Source organism: Bos indicus, chromosome 13, assembly GCF_029378745.1.
Source record: "Bos indicus isolate NIAB-ARS_2022 breed Sahiwal x Tharparkar chromosome 13, NIAB-ARS_B.indTharparkar_mat_pri_1.0, whole genome shotgun sequence".
Taxonomy (NCBI): Eukaryota; Metazoa; Chordata; class Mammalia; order Artiodactyla; family Bovidae; genus Bos; species Bos indicus.
Genome location: NC_091772.1, coordinates 7211706 through 7230628, shown reverse-complemented (window position 1 = coordinate 7230628; position 18923 = coordinate 7211706). Strand labels below are relative to the sequence as shown.

Sequence of the window (18923 nt, the reverse complement as noted above, 5' to 3'; positions counted from 1 at the left end):
TTCTTTGAAGAACAAAAGTGGTATAAGCAAATATACTAAATGTGTCCTTTTATTCTTATGAACCTGTAGTTCATGTGAGTTCATTAATTACAGTCTTTGGATTCAGTTCAGTTCAGTCGCTCAGTCGTGTCTGACTCTTTGCGACCCCATGAATCGCAGCACGCCAGGCCTCCCTGTCCATCACCAACTCCCGGAGTTCATTCAAACTCATGTCCATCGAGTTGGTGATGCCATCTAGCCATCTTATCCTCTGTCGTCCCCTTCTCCTCCTGCCCCCAATCCCTCCCAGCATCTGAGTCTTTTCCAATGAGTCAACTCTTCGCATGAGGTGGCCAAAGTACTGGAGTTTCAGCTTTAGCATCATTCCTTCCAAAGAAATCCCAGGGCTGATCTCCTTTAGAATGGACTGGTTGGATCTCCTTGCAGTCCAAGGGACTCTCAAGAGTCTTCTCCAACACCACAGTTCAAGAGCATCAATTCTTCTGCACTCAGCTTTCTTCACAGTCCAACTCTCACATCCATACATGACCACTGGAAAAACCATAGCCTTGACTAGCCGGACCTTTATTGGCAAACTAATGTCTCTGCTTTTCAGTGTGCTGTCTAGGTTGGTCATAACTTTTCTTCCAAGGAGTAAGCGTCTTTTAATTTCATGGCTGCAGTCACCATCTGCAGTGATTTTGGAGCCCAAAAAAGTAAAGTCTGACACTATTTCCACTGTTTCCCCATCTATTTCCCATGAAGTGATGGGACCGGATGCCGTGATCTTCATTTTCTGAATGTTGAGCTTTAAGCCAACTTTTTCACTCTCTTCTTTCACCTTCATCAAGAGGCTTTTTAGTTCCTCTTCACTTTCTGCCATAAGGGTGGTGTCATCTGCATATCTGAGGTTATTGATATTTCTCCCGGCAATCTTGATTCCAGCTTGTGCTTCTTCCAGCCCAGCATTTCTCATGATGTACTCTGCATATAAGTTAAATAAGCAGGGTGACAATATACAGCCTTGATGTACTCCTTTTCCTATTTGGAAGCAGTCTGTTGTTCCATGTCCAGTTCTGACTGTTGCTTCCTGACCTGCATATAGGTTTCTCAAGAGGCAGGTCAGGTGGTCTGGTATTCCCATGTCTTGAAGAATTTTCCACAGTTTATTGTGATCCACACAGTCAAAGGCTTTGGCATAGTCAATAAAGCAGAAATAGATGTTTTTCTGGAACTCTCTTGCTTTTTCCATGATCCAGCGGATGTTGGCAATTTGATCTCTGGTTCCTCTGCCTTTTCTGAAACCAGCTTGAACATCTGGAAGTTTATGGTTCACTTATTGCTGAAGCCTGGCTTGGAGAATTTTAAGCATTACTTTACTAGTGTGTGAAATGAGTGCAATTGTGCAGTAGTTTGAGCATTCTTTGGCATTGCCTTTCTTTGGGGTTGGAATGAAAACTGACCTTTTCCAGTTCTGTGGCCACTGCTGAGTTTTCCAAATTTGCTGGCATATTGAGTGCAGCACTTTCACAGCATCATCTTTCACAATTTGAAATAGCTCAACTGGAATTCCATCACCTCTAGCTTTGTTCATAGTGATGCTTTCTAAGGCCCACTTGACTTCACATTCCAGGATGTCTGGCTCTAGGTGAGTGATCACACCATCGTGCTTATCTGGGTCGTGAAGATCTTTTTTGTACAGTTCTTCTGTGTATTCCTGCCACCTCTTCTTAATATCTTCTGCTTCTGTTAGGTCCATTTCTGTCTTTTATGGAGCCCATCTTTGGATTAGGACACTCTTATCATTGATCCAGCATGACTCTCTTTTATTTATTTTTTAGTAAATAATAAGTGAAAACACTACAAAAACTAGAATTGTGCAACAACTTAAATCCATCCATTTGATCTCTCCTGCTTCTTATTACCTAAGAATAACCATCATCCAGATTTCAGCATTCACTCCTTTGCTCTCCGTTGTATATGTTTTCATCTCATTAAGAAGCACAAGCTGCAATCAAGATTGCTGGGAGAAATACCAATAAACTCAGATATGCAGATGATAACACCCTTATGGCAGAAAGTGAAGAGGAACTAAATAGCCTCTTGAGGAGACTGAAAAAGTTGGCTTAAAGCTCAACTTTCAGAAAACTAAGATCATGGCATCCAGTCCCATCACTTCATGGCAAATAGATGGGGAAACAGTGGAAATAGTGTCAGACTTTACTTTTTTGGGCTCCAAAATCACTGCAGATGGTGATTGCAGCCATGAAATTAAAAGACGCTTACTCCTTGGAAGGAAAGTTATGACCAACCTAGATAGCATATTCAAAAGCAGAGACATTACTTTGCCAACAGAGGTTTGTCTAGTCAAGGCTATGGTTTTTCCTGTGGTCATGTATGGATGTGAGAGTTGGACTGTGAAGAAGGCTGAGCACCAAAGAATGGATGCTTTTGAACTGTGGTGTTGGAGAAGACTCTAGAGAGTCCCTTGGACTGCAAGGAGATCCAACCAGTCCATCCTAAAGGAGATTGGTCCTGGGTGTTCTTTGCTAAAGCTGAAACTCCAGTACTTTGGCCACCTCATGCGAAGAGTTGACTCATTGGAAAAGATTCTGATGCTGGGAGGGATTGGGGGCAGGAGGAGAAGGGGACGACAGAGGATGAGATGGCTGGATGGCATCACCGACTCGATGGACATGAGTTTGAATGAACTCCGGGAGTTGGTGATGGACAGGGAGGCCTGGCGTGCTGCGATTCATGGGGTCGCAAAGAGTCGGACACGACTGAGAGACTGAACTAACTAACTAAAAAGTATGGGTGCATATAAAGAATGAAGTACTGATGCATGCTATAAAGTGAATGAACCTTGAAAGTACTATGCTGAGTGAAAGAAGCCAGTCACAAAGTGGCATAGATTTTGTATTAAATATCCAACACAAACCATAGAGATTAGTGGTTGAGGGGTGGGCGGTGTTGAAGTGTCTTGTATGCTTCAACCTGAAGAGAGGGACTTGAACTCTCAACCTGATGGAACCTGAAGAAAGAAAGGTTCCTTTTTGAGAAGAATTAGATGTTCTAAAATTGACCGTGGTGATGGTTCTGCATATCTGTCAATGCACTAAAAACCACTGAATTATATTCTTTAAATGGCTGAATTCTGTGGTAAAGCTCTTAAGTTTATTAATATTGGTGTGGAGGGTGGATTTGTATCATTTGGGACTGATTTTTGACTTAAGTGCTTGATTCATCAAGAGTTGGTTTTTTGTTTTGTTTTTTTTATGATATAAGGTAGGAATTCAATTTCAACTTCTTCTGCATGGCAGATCTTTTAAATTCTTTTTATAGAATAAATCTCTCCTTACCCCCAGAACTCAGACATACCACCTCTTTCAGGTACCAGAGTTTCAAACCTGTAAGGATCTATTGATTGGGTCCCTGATTTATATTGGTCAGTAAGTTACTCTGCCTAAGCCTGGGCCACTAACACTTCCTAAAACTGGATAGAGAGCTTTACTGATTCACACACCCGCCTTTGCCCTAGGCCAGTTGGTGACTGCTCTGTGAGGAAACCAAATGCCCCCACCACCATGAGCAGCGAGTGCTGGAAAGTGCTGCCCTGTGCAGACCCTTCAGGGGAGAGCCAGGCTGCAGTTAGAGCAAGAAGATGCAGAAAACCTGCAGAGATGCAGTGTTTGGGTTTTTGCTGATGATGTACCACAAATTCCGGAGAACTCAGTGATAGAGAATTGAAGGGAGAGGGAGATGTGACAGATGAGTGGGTGTGTGGGTAACTTCTGAGAATTAGACTGTGGTGAGGCTGTGAGTGTTGAGAATTAGGGAGGGAAGAGTATCTGCTGTTGCCATGGATGCACCAACCTTGTTGTTCTGTCGCTCAGTCATGTCTGACTCTTTGAGACCCCTTGGACTGCAGCAGGCCAGGCTTCCCTGTCCTTCACCATCTCCTGAGTTTGCTTAAACTCATGTCCATCAAATCAGTGATGCCATCCAAACATCTCATCCTCTGTTGTCCCCTTCTCCTGCCTTCAGTCTTTCCCAGCATCAGGGCTTTTTCCAGTGAGTCGGCTCTTTGCATCAGTTGGCCAAAGAGTTGGAGCTTCAGCTTCAGCCTCAGACCTTCCAATGAATATTCAGGGTTGGTTTGCTTTAGGATTGACTGGTTTGGTGTCCTTGCAGTCCAAGGGACTCTCAAGAGTCTTCTCCAACACCACAGTTCGAAGGCATCAATTCTTCAGTGCTTAGCCTTTTTTATTGTCCAGCTCTCACATCCATACATGATTACTGGAAAACCATAGCTTTGACGATATGCCAACCTGCGGCCGCTGCTGCTAAGTTGCTTCAGTCATGTCTGACTTTGTGTGACCCCATAGACGGCAGGCAGCCCACCAGGCTCCGCCGTCCCTGGGATTCTCCAGGCAAGAACACTGGAGTGGGTTGCCATTTCCTTCTCCAGTGCATGAAAGTGAAAAGTGAAAGTGAAGTCGCTCAGTCATATCCGACTCTTGGCGAGCCCATGGACTGCAGTCTACTAGGCTCCTCTGTCCGTGGGATTTTCCAGGCAAGAGTACTGGAGTGGGGTGCCATTGCCTTCTCCATATGCCAACCTAGTCACCTCCTTATCCTTTTCTAGGGAGGGGCATATTTACTTTACATTCAAGGCTTCCCCTTGACTCCTCTTGATGTGAGGATGCCTTTACAAGTGAGGCCAGTGTAACTAAAGAATATACTGTTTTAATCCCAGGGCCCAGGGGCCCGCTTCTGAACCCTTGTCACGGAAAGAGTTGACTGTATTCCACAGTGCTATCTTTGTTTCTGGCTTTTAAAATACTTTAGTATTCTAGAGTTTCACTATGGTATGTATCTAAGTCATTTTTTGCTTGGTAGCTTTAATCTTGCTTAGAATTAATTGGATAACCAGAATTATTCCAAAAACTTCTCAGCCCTTTTCTCTTAAAATATCCGTCATCTTTATTTTCTCCTTCTGAGAATCCCATTTGATTTGTGTGGTACGTTCTCATTCTGAATCTAACTCATGGCTTCCATACCTTTGAGTCTGTTGTGCAGCGTGCTAGGTAATTTCTTCAGTTCTTTCTTTCAGTTCATTAATTTTTTCTTTACCTCTGTCTGCTGTTTATCTTGGTTGACTTTATAATTTCAGTTGTTTTTCATTTCTGGAAATTTTTTCCTTCTCTAATCTGTTTTATACCTTTAATAATCTTATCTTTTAATTTCTTTTGTTTCTCTAAACTGTGCTGACTTTATATTCTGTATAATTCCAAAATCTTTAGCCTTTGTAGGTCTGACTTGTTTCCGTTTACTCTGGTTCATATTGAATTCTTATTATGATCTCATTGTTCCTGAATCTTTTTTTACCTATGGGAATTCTCAGAGGCCTGAGTCAAAAAAACATGCTTCTTTTAGAGAGTATTTGCCAGGTACCTAAGGGCACTCCCAATCCTGGACCAATTGAAACCAAATTTCTGGATTAGGGTTTTGGAGCCACACAAATAGTGTGAATCCTAGCCACAAACCCATGGATGTGGGGGCCTGTGGTTATAAATTCTCTGAGGGAGAAAATATGTTTTTACTTCTTTTGTTCTGCCCGTGGCCAAAGCCAAGAAAGGCATGTATTCCTTCTAAACCATTGGAGGAGGAGCATCATCTCCTAAAGGACCCTGGCCTCATGGTGGTGGTCTCTGCTGAGGCCTGCAATTAGATCGAGCTCCAAACTCAGTCCCCTGCCTCCTTGGCTAGCAGCCCATTAAAACCCAAGATCCATGCTGAACCAGAGCAGATTAGTGTATGTCCCCAAGGAAAATCCCTACTTCTAAGCTAGTTAAACATTTCCCTTTGAGCTTTCTTATTTTGACTAGATTCCAAAAAATTCCCTTAGCTTCCTTATGTCTTAGCCATTCATTTAAGTTTTCATTTATTTTCTACTTTGTCTGTAAACATTATGGATAAAAAGTGACAATAGAAAAGTAGTTCTTCAGTCTTCTTTGCCACAAATTAAAGAGCAGAATGGCTTCATCAGACTTGGCCAGAGTTTTACTCTGTGAGTATTAAGGACAGCTTACTATTATGTACATTATGATCACAAGCTACTTGAAAGGCAAAGACAACATACAAATAAAGTACAGACAAATACAGGAAACAATAGCTTCCTAATGAAGCCCAAATGTCTTGTATTTGAAGTCAGCTTTGTAAGAACATTTGATTCTAAGAAGCAGGGACAGCTTAGTTCACAGTGAAATGAATATACTTGCAAACGGAAGACATCCTTCTATAGGAGGGTAAAAGGGGTTTCAGAAGAGGGTAGAGGATGATAAGCCCAAATTCAAGGCAAATGTAAACCAGTTGCTACCCACTGAAATGGCTTCTGGACAGTGAACAACAATAAAAAGCCTTAACATTTATTCATTTAGTGCATATTTTGGGATGTCTTCTTTGAATACCTCATTGACTTTTTTAGGAGAAACAGAATTAAGTGTTACATGAGAAGCCTTCCCAGTCGAAGTAGCTTACCTGTACTACTCTCTTCTCTTTATTATAACTGTCTGTGTTGTTCCCATGTAGTAGATAAAACAGTATTCTGACAGTGTTAAGTGCATACAGAGAGCTTTTGTTGGCTCTGTCTGGATGATTGGTAAATTCTGTTATTTACTGTTGTTCCCAGAGCTAGTTGTTATTTTACTTTTTAATTTCATGAATTTATTGCCCCCTGTCTATAAGGTTGGGAACAAAGTTGACTTATGTATCCCTTCAACTGCACTTGGATTCATTCAACAGAGCGTGTGCTATGTAGTAGGCCCTCCACTAGCATAGGGTTACCTTTGTTGGGGTTTAAAAAAAAGCAAGCTGTAGCCTCTACCATCATGGAGCTTGCAACCTAGTAAGGGAGATAGCCATTAATAATAGTTTAAAAAAAGATCACACAAATAAGTGTAAAGTTGCAACTGTATTAAATAGAGCAGAATAAAAGAATATATACCGTAAGAGTTTAGGAAAAAAAGAGTTACAGAAGTTCAGATTATGAACCAAATTGTGAACAATGTTCTAAACAACTTTTTATGAACAAATCTTGAACCAAGTTGAAAACATTTCAAATCTTCATCTTTCTCATTACGAAGATTTGTAGTTTTGCATATCTGATATGCTTGAAGGAAGGATAAGTTAATCTCTCTCTCCCCCCACCATTGGAGAAAACTGACCAGTTTGAAGGGGTATTTTTGATGTCAGTGTTCCTCAGGGCATGGTTGGTTATTTTCCTCTAAAAACCCTTAGAGCCAGAGTGAATTCCTTGTTGGGAGTTCAGTTGGTGATGGTAGTTAGTTACATTTTACAAGCTACTTTTGGAATTGAGTATTACCATGGCCTCATTTAAACATAAAACATACATAAATAAAGATTGAACCATAAGTGTTCATAAATATTTTCAGTGGATCCTGAGTTCTTGCATACATTTTTAAAAAGTGCCAGTTTCAGCCTATATCAGAAATCTTAAAATATTTATTTTATTTTTATAAACAAAACCAACTATAGTACCTAGTTGAGTTATTATAAGTTATTATTCATGTCCTGCCCTTTGAAGACTTTTCAAAATTTGAAATGAGCTAGGTCAGAAGAAATGTATATTCTTATTTTAGTGGCTTTTGAAAGAATATTTGAAAGTATTTTTGTGTGTATGCAAACTGCCAAAATAATTCTGAATAAATTGCACTTAAATTATTATTGTTAAAATTGAGTCATCTAAGTTCATGGTTAGTTTTAAAGAGTTTCTCACCCCTTATTTGTAGGATTATTAATGTTATTTTTAACTAATTCAACAGCCCTTGAATATATGCTTAAAATTTTTAAAAAACAAACACACAAAACTAGACATTTATAATGAAGTTGTTTTTCAGTCACATAGTGGCTACTCTCAAATAAGGCTAAACTGTTTGAAGAATGTTCTTGTGCTTATGCCAAGAAGCTTCTGGGATGGGCATATTTTTAAGAATTTAGAATATAAACAGCTGTGATCTGTGGCAGAGATTTAAATGACCTCATGATGACAGCAAGAACAAAGCATTTTTAAGCTATCGTGGTGGTGTATTAATTCATTGCAATGTGTTTGTCATTCTACTATTTTGGTGTATTAAGTGAGAGCCAAGCAAAAAATTTCAGACTGGATTTAACTGAAGATGCTATTTCTTTAGTTATAAACAAATTAAATACTAGGAAAGTATTTCCCAAGAATGATATTTTATGAATTATTCTAGAGCTGTAGTTCCTTAAAAAAAAAAAAAAAAATTGCATGAACCACTTCGGGATGAAGGCCATTTATTTAGATCCTAAAGTTTTGATTCATTTTCTGTTGGAAAGACTATGTTCCAAACATGAAAGATCAAACACTTGGCTTAAAATAAGAATTCTTTCTTCAAGACAGATCAATTAAGTGCTTATTAAGTACTTACTATGTGTCTGGCGCTATGCTAAATATTATGGGATACAAAAGAAGGTGACTTTAGCTGCCTTTGTTCTGGTTGAAAGAAAAGGCATACTCAGTTGAAATTGCTAAAGTAGGAAAGACATTATTATAATCAAGTACCAAATAAAATAATACATAGTTTATGTGACACAAATATTGAAATACAGCCCTTCTTTTCAGAAGTGACTTCTAATCATTGTCAAGAACAGTGGTTCTCTGAGTTGAGATTTTTCTCCCCAAGAGGACACTGGCAACTCTGGAGAAATTTTTGATTTTTGTGACTGGGGCTACTGGCAGCTAGTATGATAGACCAGATAACATTGCTTAACATCCTACAGTGCACAGGATAGTCCTTCACAACAGAGAATTATCTGGTCCAAAATGACAGGCATACTGCAATAAGAAACCTTCATGTAGCGCCTGCAAATGTCAGGACCAGTAAGTCTTGAAATTGGGAGACAGACTCCCACCTTCCTCGAGACCTCTGTTGCCCCATAATGCTGTTTGCCTGAGGCCCTTTGGGTCCTTCCACAGAAATGAGTGTTGAAGATCTATAAACTTTTGAACATTGTAGACAAGTTTTTCTAGTACAGTGTTTCAGAGAGAGATTCCATAGTTCTTATCAAGTTATAAGGATATCCATGTCCTTCCACAGAAATGAGTGTTGAAGATCTATAAACTTTTGAACATTGTAGACAAGTTTTTCTAGTACAGTGTTTCAGAGAGAGATTCCATAGTTCTTATCAAGTTATAAGGATATCCATGCATGTCCCCCCAAAAATGTCAGGACCCAGTCATCACATTGGAGTAGTTCTTAGAGATTGAAACCCATTAAACCAGTGGTCTAGTCGTGTAAAAGAAACACCTTTCTTAACATCATGCCAAGATAGGAGTAGAGTTTATGTTTCAAGGATTAAAATTAACCATAGAAGACATTTTGGTGGGGTGGGGGTGGGGGACTCTAAATATATTGCTTAATTTAGTATTTTGGAGTAGTAAAATCTTTCATGTTTGAGGAAACTGTAGTAGAATACCTTAAAGATTATTATTTAAACATATTTAATAACAATACTGTGCATTTAGAATTTGAGACTGGACTGTGTGCTGACCTACAGGCATAATATATAAATTATTTTATTTTCCTACTTGAAATCAACTTGTTTTGTCAGGATTTGCTGCTTTCTCCCAAGTGAGTACCAGTGTTTACATTTCCTAAGGTGCTATGTATCTGTTGCTTCAGTCAGAGATCTGGACATGTTTTCTACAGTTCACATATCTCCTGAAAACTGCTTAGTAAAGTGAACTGTGTTTTTTTTACAAGAAACATTTTTGAATTGAGAGTTGAGTTTCTGATTTGGCATCCCATAAATCAGAGTATTCTCATAAACCAGACATAGCAGTAGTGTGTCATAAAAACTAATCTAAGTAACCTTGAGTATGCATATACCTTAATGCTTTTCTAAGTTATAGAAATTTAGAGATTAAGTCTTGGTTTATAAGCCAAAGAGGGGATCTTTCAAATCATCTGTTCCAGCTATTTCATGCTATTCTTTGGGGCTAAGGACCCAAAGTATGACTTTCAGTTCTTTTGTGCATTTGGACTTTTACCAGATATTTTCTTTTAAGAGGGAAAACAGTGTATGTGGGAGGAGGAAGTTGTATGCTTCTGATCCAGCCCAGCCTCACTTTGCAGATAAGGAACCTGAGACCCAAAGCTTTAGATTTTACTTGTGGACTGTGCATTTCTTTATTCTCGACCAAACCAGCATTTTAGATGGATCTGGTAATGGTATAGAGGATAATTAGGAGTTAAAAGTCTAACTGTATATAGCTTCCTTATTCTGTGTTCTTAGGCAAGTTCCTGAATATCCTCAGTCTCAGTATACTCATCAGGGAAGAAGGGAATTATATCCTTAGAATGGTTTTCACTTTCTTAGAATTTAGAATGTATCTGGAAAGATGATCTGGATTGACCTTGTCTCTCGAATCATTCCATTAATTTCATAATGGATTTTGTGTTCTCCAAATATTAAAGACCCCTCTTCCCAAACTGAACATGATCTCCCAAAAATACTCCAGAATAAACATTTTTTTTATCAAAGGTGATAACACAGTCATTGCATTTCCTTTACTGTGGCAGTAGTAAGGTCTTCATGAACTGATAGATCAGCCTTGGGGCTTTTTCTTTCTTCTCACCCCTCTCTAGTTATTGCATTAGCCACCGATAAACATTTCCGGAACCACAGAATATAAGGAGCAAGAAACCTATAAGAGCGAATAACATCACTGAAAGAACTTAAACCATACAAAGTGGAATCTGAACATGATGGCCCTTTTGATCTTAAAGATGTATACTCACAGAATGAGTCCTTGATAAGAAATTACAAGAATTCTTTCCTCCTGGGTTATTTCCACAGAGATTGTCTTACTAATTTTTGTTAATTTTTGTTAGTCACCTATAGTTTCCAGGGAATATAAGCTTTTACTTGGGCAACAGAAGCAAGTAGAAATAACTGTGTTAAAGGCCAGTTACCTTTAGAGTCTCAAGTGGTTAAATTACATACCAAGAAATAAAGTTTGAGCCTAAGTAAAGGAGTTTTCTTTAGTAGCTTGACCATATATTTAGCTGCTGGGTTGGTTTGTTTATCTATTTTGGTTTGGTTAGGTTTATAGTTGTTTGTTTTTAGTAAATAGCTTTGATGTAAGTTGATACTATGTTACTCTGTGACATTGGAGTATTCATTTTTTCTTGTTTATCTAGTAAATATATTAAAATAATCTTTTTTGGTTAATTACATTTTAAAGTGAGTGAAGATATAACATTTTAAACTAAACTATTTGTGTTTTCCCTTAGGCCTTAAAGAAAGTGCAGAAGAGATGGTCAAAAACAAATTGGAAGGAAAGGATAAACTGACCCCTTGGGAACAATTTTTAGAGAAGAAGAAAGAGAAAAAAAGGCTGAAAAAGAAACAGAAGGTATCAATAATTATGATTGAGTAATTATCGAACAGCCACTAAGTATCAGAAGGTACCAGTGCTTGGCACCCATTGTCTTGTAACGTAACCACTCACTGGGGTAGGTTAAGTGTTTTCTGCAAGGCTACACAATGATGCATAAAACCTGTAAAAGCCCAGAGCCACTGTAAATGCTGTGCTCTAATATTTTACATTTATGTGCTACCTCAATAAAATGCATAGTTTAGTACATTTCTAGATGTAAGACAGTTTGATTCTGTTCTGTGTTTGTGAGAAAGAGAGGTACAGACAGACATTTTTACTTGAGCATATATAGAGAGAAACATTTTCAAAATGAATGAAATTTTTTCTGTATATTTCTCAAGATGCTTTTTTCACTATTTGTGAAATTTTTCAGTATTTGTGTATAGATCTTTTAACATATTGTCATTAGACCCCTTTTTTGAAGATATTTTGTCTGTGCTAATATGTTGTCTGTGAAAAATCAATTTGACTCCCATGATTCAGAAATAACATCTTTCCAGAGTTAGAGTCCTTAATAATAACAGAGACACTTAGGGTTCCTGCCAATAAAAATATTCTGTCTTGTCAATGAAATGCAGCATCCTAGCAGTTCATTCATTATCTTAAGATTATATCACTAGTCAGAGAATTTTACAACCTGAGGAATCTTAAATGATTACTTTTAGTCCAACCCTGATGTTTTATATTGATAGTTGTAGAAAATGAAGTGCTTCCTCTAGGAATACGCACCGCGTTAATTGCCAGGCTTGTGCCAGAATCCAGTCTCTTGCTCCAGTGCTTTCTGCTGTACTGGAGTGTTTCTCTGTGCTATGCAAGAACTGCAGTATTGAAAGAGGGCTTCGGAGTTGAATGATGCAGTGGACTGACTTTTGTACTCCTGTTATACTCCATGTTTCTGGAAATGGATAGAAAAATGAGGAAATGAGGTCAGAGCCCTGCCTGCATTGATATTCTGCCTCTCCCAGGCAGTAAAATATCTTTAAAATGGAATAATTCCACAAGTTATTAAGCCATCATTTAATGGAAGACTTACAAGTAGGTCTGCATGGGGTCAGTAAAGTAGTCACTCTTCTGTGAGACATTTAGCAGCTGTTTGATTTTCATTTGATTGGTACTTTGATATTATCTTGTGCTTTTACCTTTTCCCTTTAATGAGCTTAGACTGGACTAGTTTTATCAACGATATTAAAAATAGGTTTGTTGAGTGCTCAGTTTGTTCTAGACTGAGTGTTAGACTTGGTGATTCAGCAAACCTCTTCCACCTCATGAGATTCTCCACATAAAGGAGAATCTGAAGAATTCAGGTTAAAAATATTTTTCCCCCAACTCTTTGTCACTTCAATTTGATACTAAGAGATTATTACTGAAGAAATGAATATATGTTTATTTGCCATAGTTGATACAGCTGTACTTTAGATATAAAAGAACAGTTTTAAAAATATGTAAATATATATGTAGTTAGATATATAAGTATTTTAGAATCTTTGCTATAGACATCATATTACTGCTAAACCGATTATAATTTGGTGAAAAATTCTTAGTAGTCCTTGTTCTCAAAAGGATAGTAATACCAAAATGAACATTCCTTAGGGTTTGGCAGGTCTTCTTCAGCATGTAGGATAATGTTTAGCAATGTGCATTCTAAACGTTTTTCTTTTTTTTTTAATATAAATTTACTTATTTTAATTAGAGGCTAATTACTTTACAATATTGTATTGGTTTTGCCATACATTGACATGAATCATCCACGAGTGTACACGTGTTCCCCATCCTGAACCCCCCTCCCACCTTGCTCCCCATCCCATCCCTCAGGGTCATCCCAGTGCACCAGTCCTGAGCACCCTGTCTCATGCATCGAACCTGGACTGGTGATCCATTTCACATATGATAATGTACATGTTTCAATGCCATTCTCCCAAATCATCCCACCCTCGCCCTCTCCCACAGAGTCCAAAAGACTGTTCTATACATCTGTGTCTCTTTTGCTGTCTTGCATACAGGGTTATCGTTACCATCTTTCTAAATTCCATATATACGCGTTAGTATACTGTATTGGTGTTTTTCTTTCTGACTCACTTCACTCTGTATAATAGGCTCCAGTTTCATCCACCTCATTAGAACTGACTCAAATGTATTCTTTTTAATGGTTGAGTAATATTCCATTGTGTATATGTACCACAGCTTTCTTATCCATTCATCTGCTGATGGACATCTAGGTTGCTTCCATGTCCTGGCTATTATAGACAGTGCTGTGATGAACATTGGGGTACACGTGTCTCTTTCAATTCTGGTTGCCTCGTTGTGTATGCCCAGCAGTGGGATTTCTGGGTCCTATGGCAGTTCTGTTTCTAGTTTTTTAAGAAATCTCCACACTGTTCTCCATAGTGGCTGTACTAGTTTGCATTCCCACCAACAGTGTAAAAGGGTTCCCTTTTCTCCACACTCTCCAGCATTTATTGCTTGTGGACATTTGGATAGCAGGCATTCTGACTGGCGTGAAATGGTACCTCATTGTGGTTTTGATTTGCATTTCTCTGATAATGAGTGATGTTGAGCCTCTTTTCATATGTTTGTTAGCCATCCGTATGTCTTCTTTGGAGAAATGTCTATTTAGTTCTTTGGCCCATTTTTTAATTGGGTCGTTTATTTTTCTGGAATTGAGCTGCAGGAGTTGCTTGTATATTTTTGAGATTAATTCTTTGTCAGTTGCTTCATTTGCTATTATTTTCTCCCATTCTGAAGGTTGTCTTTTCACCTTGCTTATAGTTTCCTTTGTTGTGCAAAAGCTTTTAATTTTAATTAGGTCCCATTTGTTTACTTTTGCTTTTATTTCCAATATTCTAGGAGGTGGGTCATAGAGGATCCTGCTGTGATTTATGTCGGAGAGTGTTTTGCCTATGTTCTCCTCTAGGAGTTTTATAGTTTCTGGTCTTATGTTTAGATCTTTAATCCATTTCAAGTTTATTTTTATAGTGTATGGTGTTAGAAAGTGTTATAGTTTCATTCTTTTACAAGTGGTTGACCAGTTTTCCCAGCACCACTTGTTAAAGAGATTGTCTTTTCTCCATTGCATATTCTTGCCTCCTTTGTCGAAGATAAGGTATCCATAGGTGCATGGATTTATCTAAATATTTTTCTTAAAATGACACATATTGTAGATTCCTGGGGATAAACTCCATCTGGTTAGTCTGATCTTAGTTTGCATATATTCTATTTACTTTATAGACTTGATTTTTTTTTTAACTTAAATACACTAATTTAGTAAACTGTTCAAATTTGATTAGGGAAAATGTAAACAATTGATGTGCCTAAAATTAGTGCAGAAGTTTTCTTGAATGGATTATAGATTAAGTAATTGTTGAAATTGGGTGATGAGAACAGGAGGTTCATTATACCTTGCTTACGCTTTTGTATTTTTGAAATTTCATAACATTTTCTTTAATTAACCAGCAGATAAATTGCATTAAATAATGATTTGAAAGATAACCCACAATGCACTTGTTCAGTCGCTAAGTCATCTCTGATTCTTTGTGACCCCGTGGACTGCAGCCTGCCAGGCTTCCACAGTGAACTACTTCATGTTATTGTTAATCACTGCCATTTCTCAATTTTGTGAGAGATTAAGGCTACCTGACTTCACTGATCACCCATCTAAAAGTATTCTTTTCCTTGAACGTGTTTTATTTTTGTCTCTTCTGGAACTTCCTATCTTTAATTATTATTGCTATATACCTTTGTTGTTTAGGGCTTCCCTCGTAGTTCAGTCAGTAAAGAATCTGCCTGCAATGCAGGAGACCAGGTTCAGTCCCTGGGTCGGGAAGATCCCCTGGAGAAGGGAATGGCAACCCACTCCAGTGTTATTGCCTGGAGAATCCCATGGACAGAGGAGCCTGGCAGACTACCATCCGTGGGATTGCATAGAGTTGGACACAACTTAGCAACTAAACCACCACCATACTTTTGTTTATGTGGCTCATTTCTTTTAATAGATCATAAAATTTTTGAAGACAGAAACCATATATCTGATAACTCTTGTCTCTCTCAAAAGCCCTGTATAGTTCCTGCATTTATAAAGTATTCCATAAGTATTTGTTGAACAAACAAAAGAGTTAATTAGAAGTTATTTTGTAAACTTAGCCATTTTTGAAAACCAGTTTAATTTTAGATTGAACTGCTTGATTTAAAAGAAATTAGGTTTTTCTTCACATTTATTTGTTTTGGTCCTTACAATAAACTGTATTTATTTTTTATATTCATCTTTAAGGCTCTTGCTGAAGAGGCCAGTGAAGATGATGTTCCCTCTGATGTTGATATGAATGACCCATACTTTGCCGAAGAAGCTAAAAAAATAGGTAAGCCAACCCATATTTGTAATCTTCAGTTGGAATCTAAAGCAAAAAAGGTGACATGGGTAGAAACAATGTAAACTATGCATTCTTTCAGAATCCCTAAAATTTGTGTAGCTCCCTAGTGGCTTATAAGCAAGTTTGTCCTGTTAGATGTAACCACTGATCAGATAGGAGGGTCAGCATGTCCCCTGTACGTACAAGAAGTAATTTCATTATAGGAGGCTTTGGGTGAACATGATTAATTTCATAGTTTACTAGGGATTCCTTTCTAGGTAGATTGATTATAAAAGGATGAGGAAAAAAGGAAGTCATATCTTTGTGTGCTTTCACTGCTTTTTTATAACACATCCACTCCAGGTGTCTCTTTGCAAAGTCTGTGAAGAATTGAAAGTATGAAATAAATCCATTTGTGTTTATGTGGATATGTTAAAATTTTTACATGGCTTGCATGTGTGAAACGTGTACATAGTGTGAAAACTTTTGGCTCCAGTTGACCCAGCATCTATGTTTCATTTTATCCCATTTCATTTATTCTGCTTCATAATTAGCTTTCATGTAGCTGAAAAGCCAGCTTCCTCCCCTTTTTCCTTGAATCCCTAAATAAACTCTCAGGTATCTGATTTCCAATTTCCAAGGAGCCTTGTTTCCATTGCACATGCACCAGTCAATTCTCTCCTGAATGCATTCATTCTTACCTTTTTCGTACATGTAAGTGTGTGTGTGTATAAATATGTGTGGTAAGGTTCAGACCATACTTGGACAAGTCAGTATGGGACCACTGTAAGGTTTTTCCATTTGTTCTCATGCATTTTGCCCTTCCCTGCTCTGCATACCACACACATGAACCCCAAAGGCTTGCTCCTGGAGCAACTCCAAGCTGGCATTGTAAAGAGAAGGATTTTATGAAGTTTCCCTGCTTCTCGTCCCTTGTGACTAGTGGGCCAAAATAGTTCTCTACAGGAAAGTCAGAATTGCTCAAAATTATTTCCTGGTTGTTATAGCCTTTTAGTACTGATGTTTTATTGATGAAAAGGGGATCAAGATGAATGAAGTCTATATTATAGGATGTGAGATTCTTAGGAATTGGAAAGGGAAATGGAAACTTTGCATATTCTTCTTCTTATCATACCTGAGCAGTCATTTCTAAAAGATGATGGATTTTAGCCTTATCCTCGCATTTCAGGAAACCAAGTTTATAATGGAGAAATGTGAAGCATTATCGTTTCCTTGTTCTCATTCCAAAGTGCTTCATTTGGCTTGTGAAATCTGGTCAAACTGCAGAACTCAGAGTAGGATTCAAAGAGTAAGTTATGTAGCTTGGTGGCTTAGGGTAGCTTGTTTCTTGGAATCAGCACATTTAAATTGTGAATAGTTTCCTTGAAAGTTAGTATCAGAAGTTCCAAAGGAAAATACAGATAAAGTTTGCTTGTTTTCAATATACTTTTGATTTCAGAATACTTCCTAGGAATAATAATTTATGTCTTGTTTTCGTTTAAGGAAAAAGTGATTTTTTTTTATTTACATAAAAATTAGACCAAGAAATGGTCTTACCATATGTTTCTTTATTCATTCTGTCAATAAATATTTTTGAGTACCTGCCAGGTGCTAAGCACTCTGGTATGCTAGAGATACAGTACTAATAATACAAGCAAAGTTACATCCCTCAGAGTTTATGGTTTTAGGGAAGGGAAGACATGAAGTGGTAGTTTAGTCACGAAGTCATGTCCAACTCTTGTGATCCCATGGACTGTAACCCACCAGGCTCCTCTATCCATAGGATTTTCCAGGTAGGGCTACTGGGTTGCCATTTCCTTCTCTAGGGGATCTTCCCAACCCAGGGATTGAACCTGGGTCTCTTGCACTGCAGGCAGATTCTTTACAGGTAAACAAATAAGAATGGTATGAGAATATGATCAGCGTTCTAAAGGAACTAATAAATAGGATAATACAGAGCATGTACCTGGGAAGAAGAAGGAGAGTGGCTTTCTTATATAGGGTGGGTGAAGCAAGCTTCTTTCCGATGGTAACATTTGAGCTGAGACCTGCAGAATGAGGAGGAGTCAGGCAGGGAGAGCTGGGGGAAGGAGCATTGCAAATGAGGGGAAAGTGGGTAGAACAGCTGTGAGGTGAGAAAGAATGTGTGGTGGAATTGAAGGACACCATTGTGCCTGGAATGTGGGCAGAAGGGCAGTTTAGTATGAGGCAGGGCCTTGGGTCACAGCAACAAATTTGGATTTTACTCACTGACAATGGGAGGCCAGTAAAGGGTCTTAGAAGATGTTTGCTCCTTGGAAGGAAAGTTATGACCAACCTAGACAGCATATTAAAAAGCAGAGACATTACTTTGTCAACAAAGGTCCATCTAGTCAAGGCTATGGTTTTTCTAGTAGTCATGTATGGATGTGAGAGTTGGACTATAAAGAAAGCTGAGCGCAGAAGAATTGATGCTTTTGAACTGTGGTGTTGGAGAAGACTCTTGAGAGTCCCTGGGACTGCAAGGAGATCCAACCAGTCCATTCTGAAGGAGATCAGTCCTGGGTGTGCATTGGAAGGACTGATATTGAAGCTGAAACTTCAATACTTTGGCCACCGGATGCAAAGAGTTGACTCATTTGAAAAGACCCTGATGTTTGGAAAGATTGAGGGCAGGAGGAGAAGGGGACGACAAAGGATGAGATGGTTGGATGGCATCACCAACACAATGGACATGGGTTTGGGTGGACTCCAGGAGTTGGTGATGGACAGGGAGGCCTGGCGTGCTGCGGTTCATGGGGTCGCAAAGAGTCGGACACGACTGAGCGACTAAACTGAACTGAAAGGGTCTTAAAGCAAAAATGTGACATGGTATGGTGTGTATGTAAGCCTAGAGAACAGACTGAAGAAAGCATGGTGAGAGCTGAGAGACCAGGCCTTTGCAGAGGTCTAGACAAGAGGTGATGGTTAGTCTAGACAGCTTACTAGTAATAATATTGGAAGAAGGAAACTGAATGGGATTCTAGATATATTTTGGAGGTAGACTTACCAATTTTTTATTTGGATAAGGAAGAAATTTAGCATAACTCCTAGATTCTTGTTTTGAATCTCTGCAGTTGTTGTTCAGTCGCTCA

At 38.4% G+C, this 18923-nt stretch overlaps 1 protein-coding gene across 3 annotated transcripts in view; it reads left to right on the top strand.

Moving 5' to 3' along the window:
* ESF1 (ESF1 nucleolar pre-rRNA processing protein homolog) overlaps nucleotides 1–18923 on the top strand; it is a 65725-nt gene that overhangs the window by 29890 nt on the left and 16912 nt on the right. For all 3 annotated transcript variants that reach the window (XM_019972883.2, XM_019972884.2, XM_019972882.2), the window contains exons 10-11: nucleotides 11322–11443; nucleotides 15732–15819. In XM_019972883.2, coding sequence (XP_019828442.2) covers nucleotides 11322–11443; nucleotides 15732–15819 — 210 coding nt within the window. The remainder of the gene's footprint in view (nucleotides 1–11321; nucleotides 11444–15731; nucleotides 15820–18923) is intronic.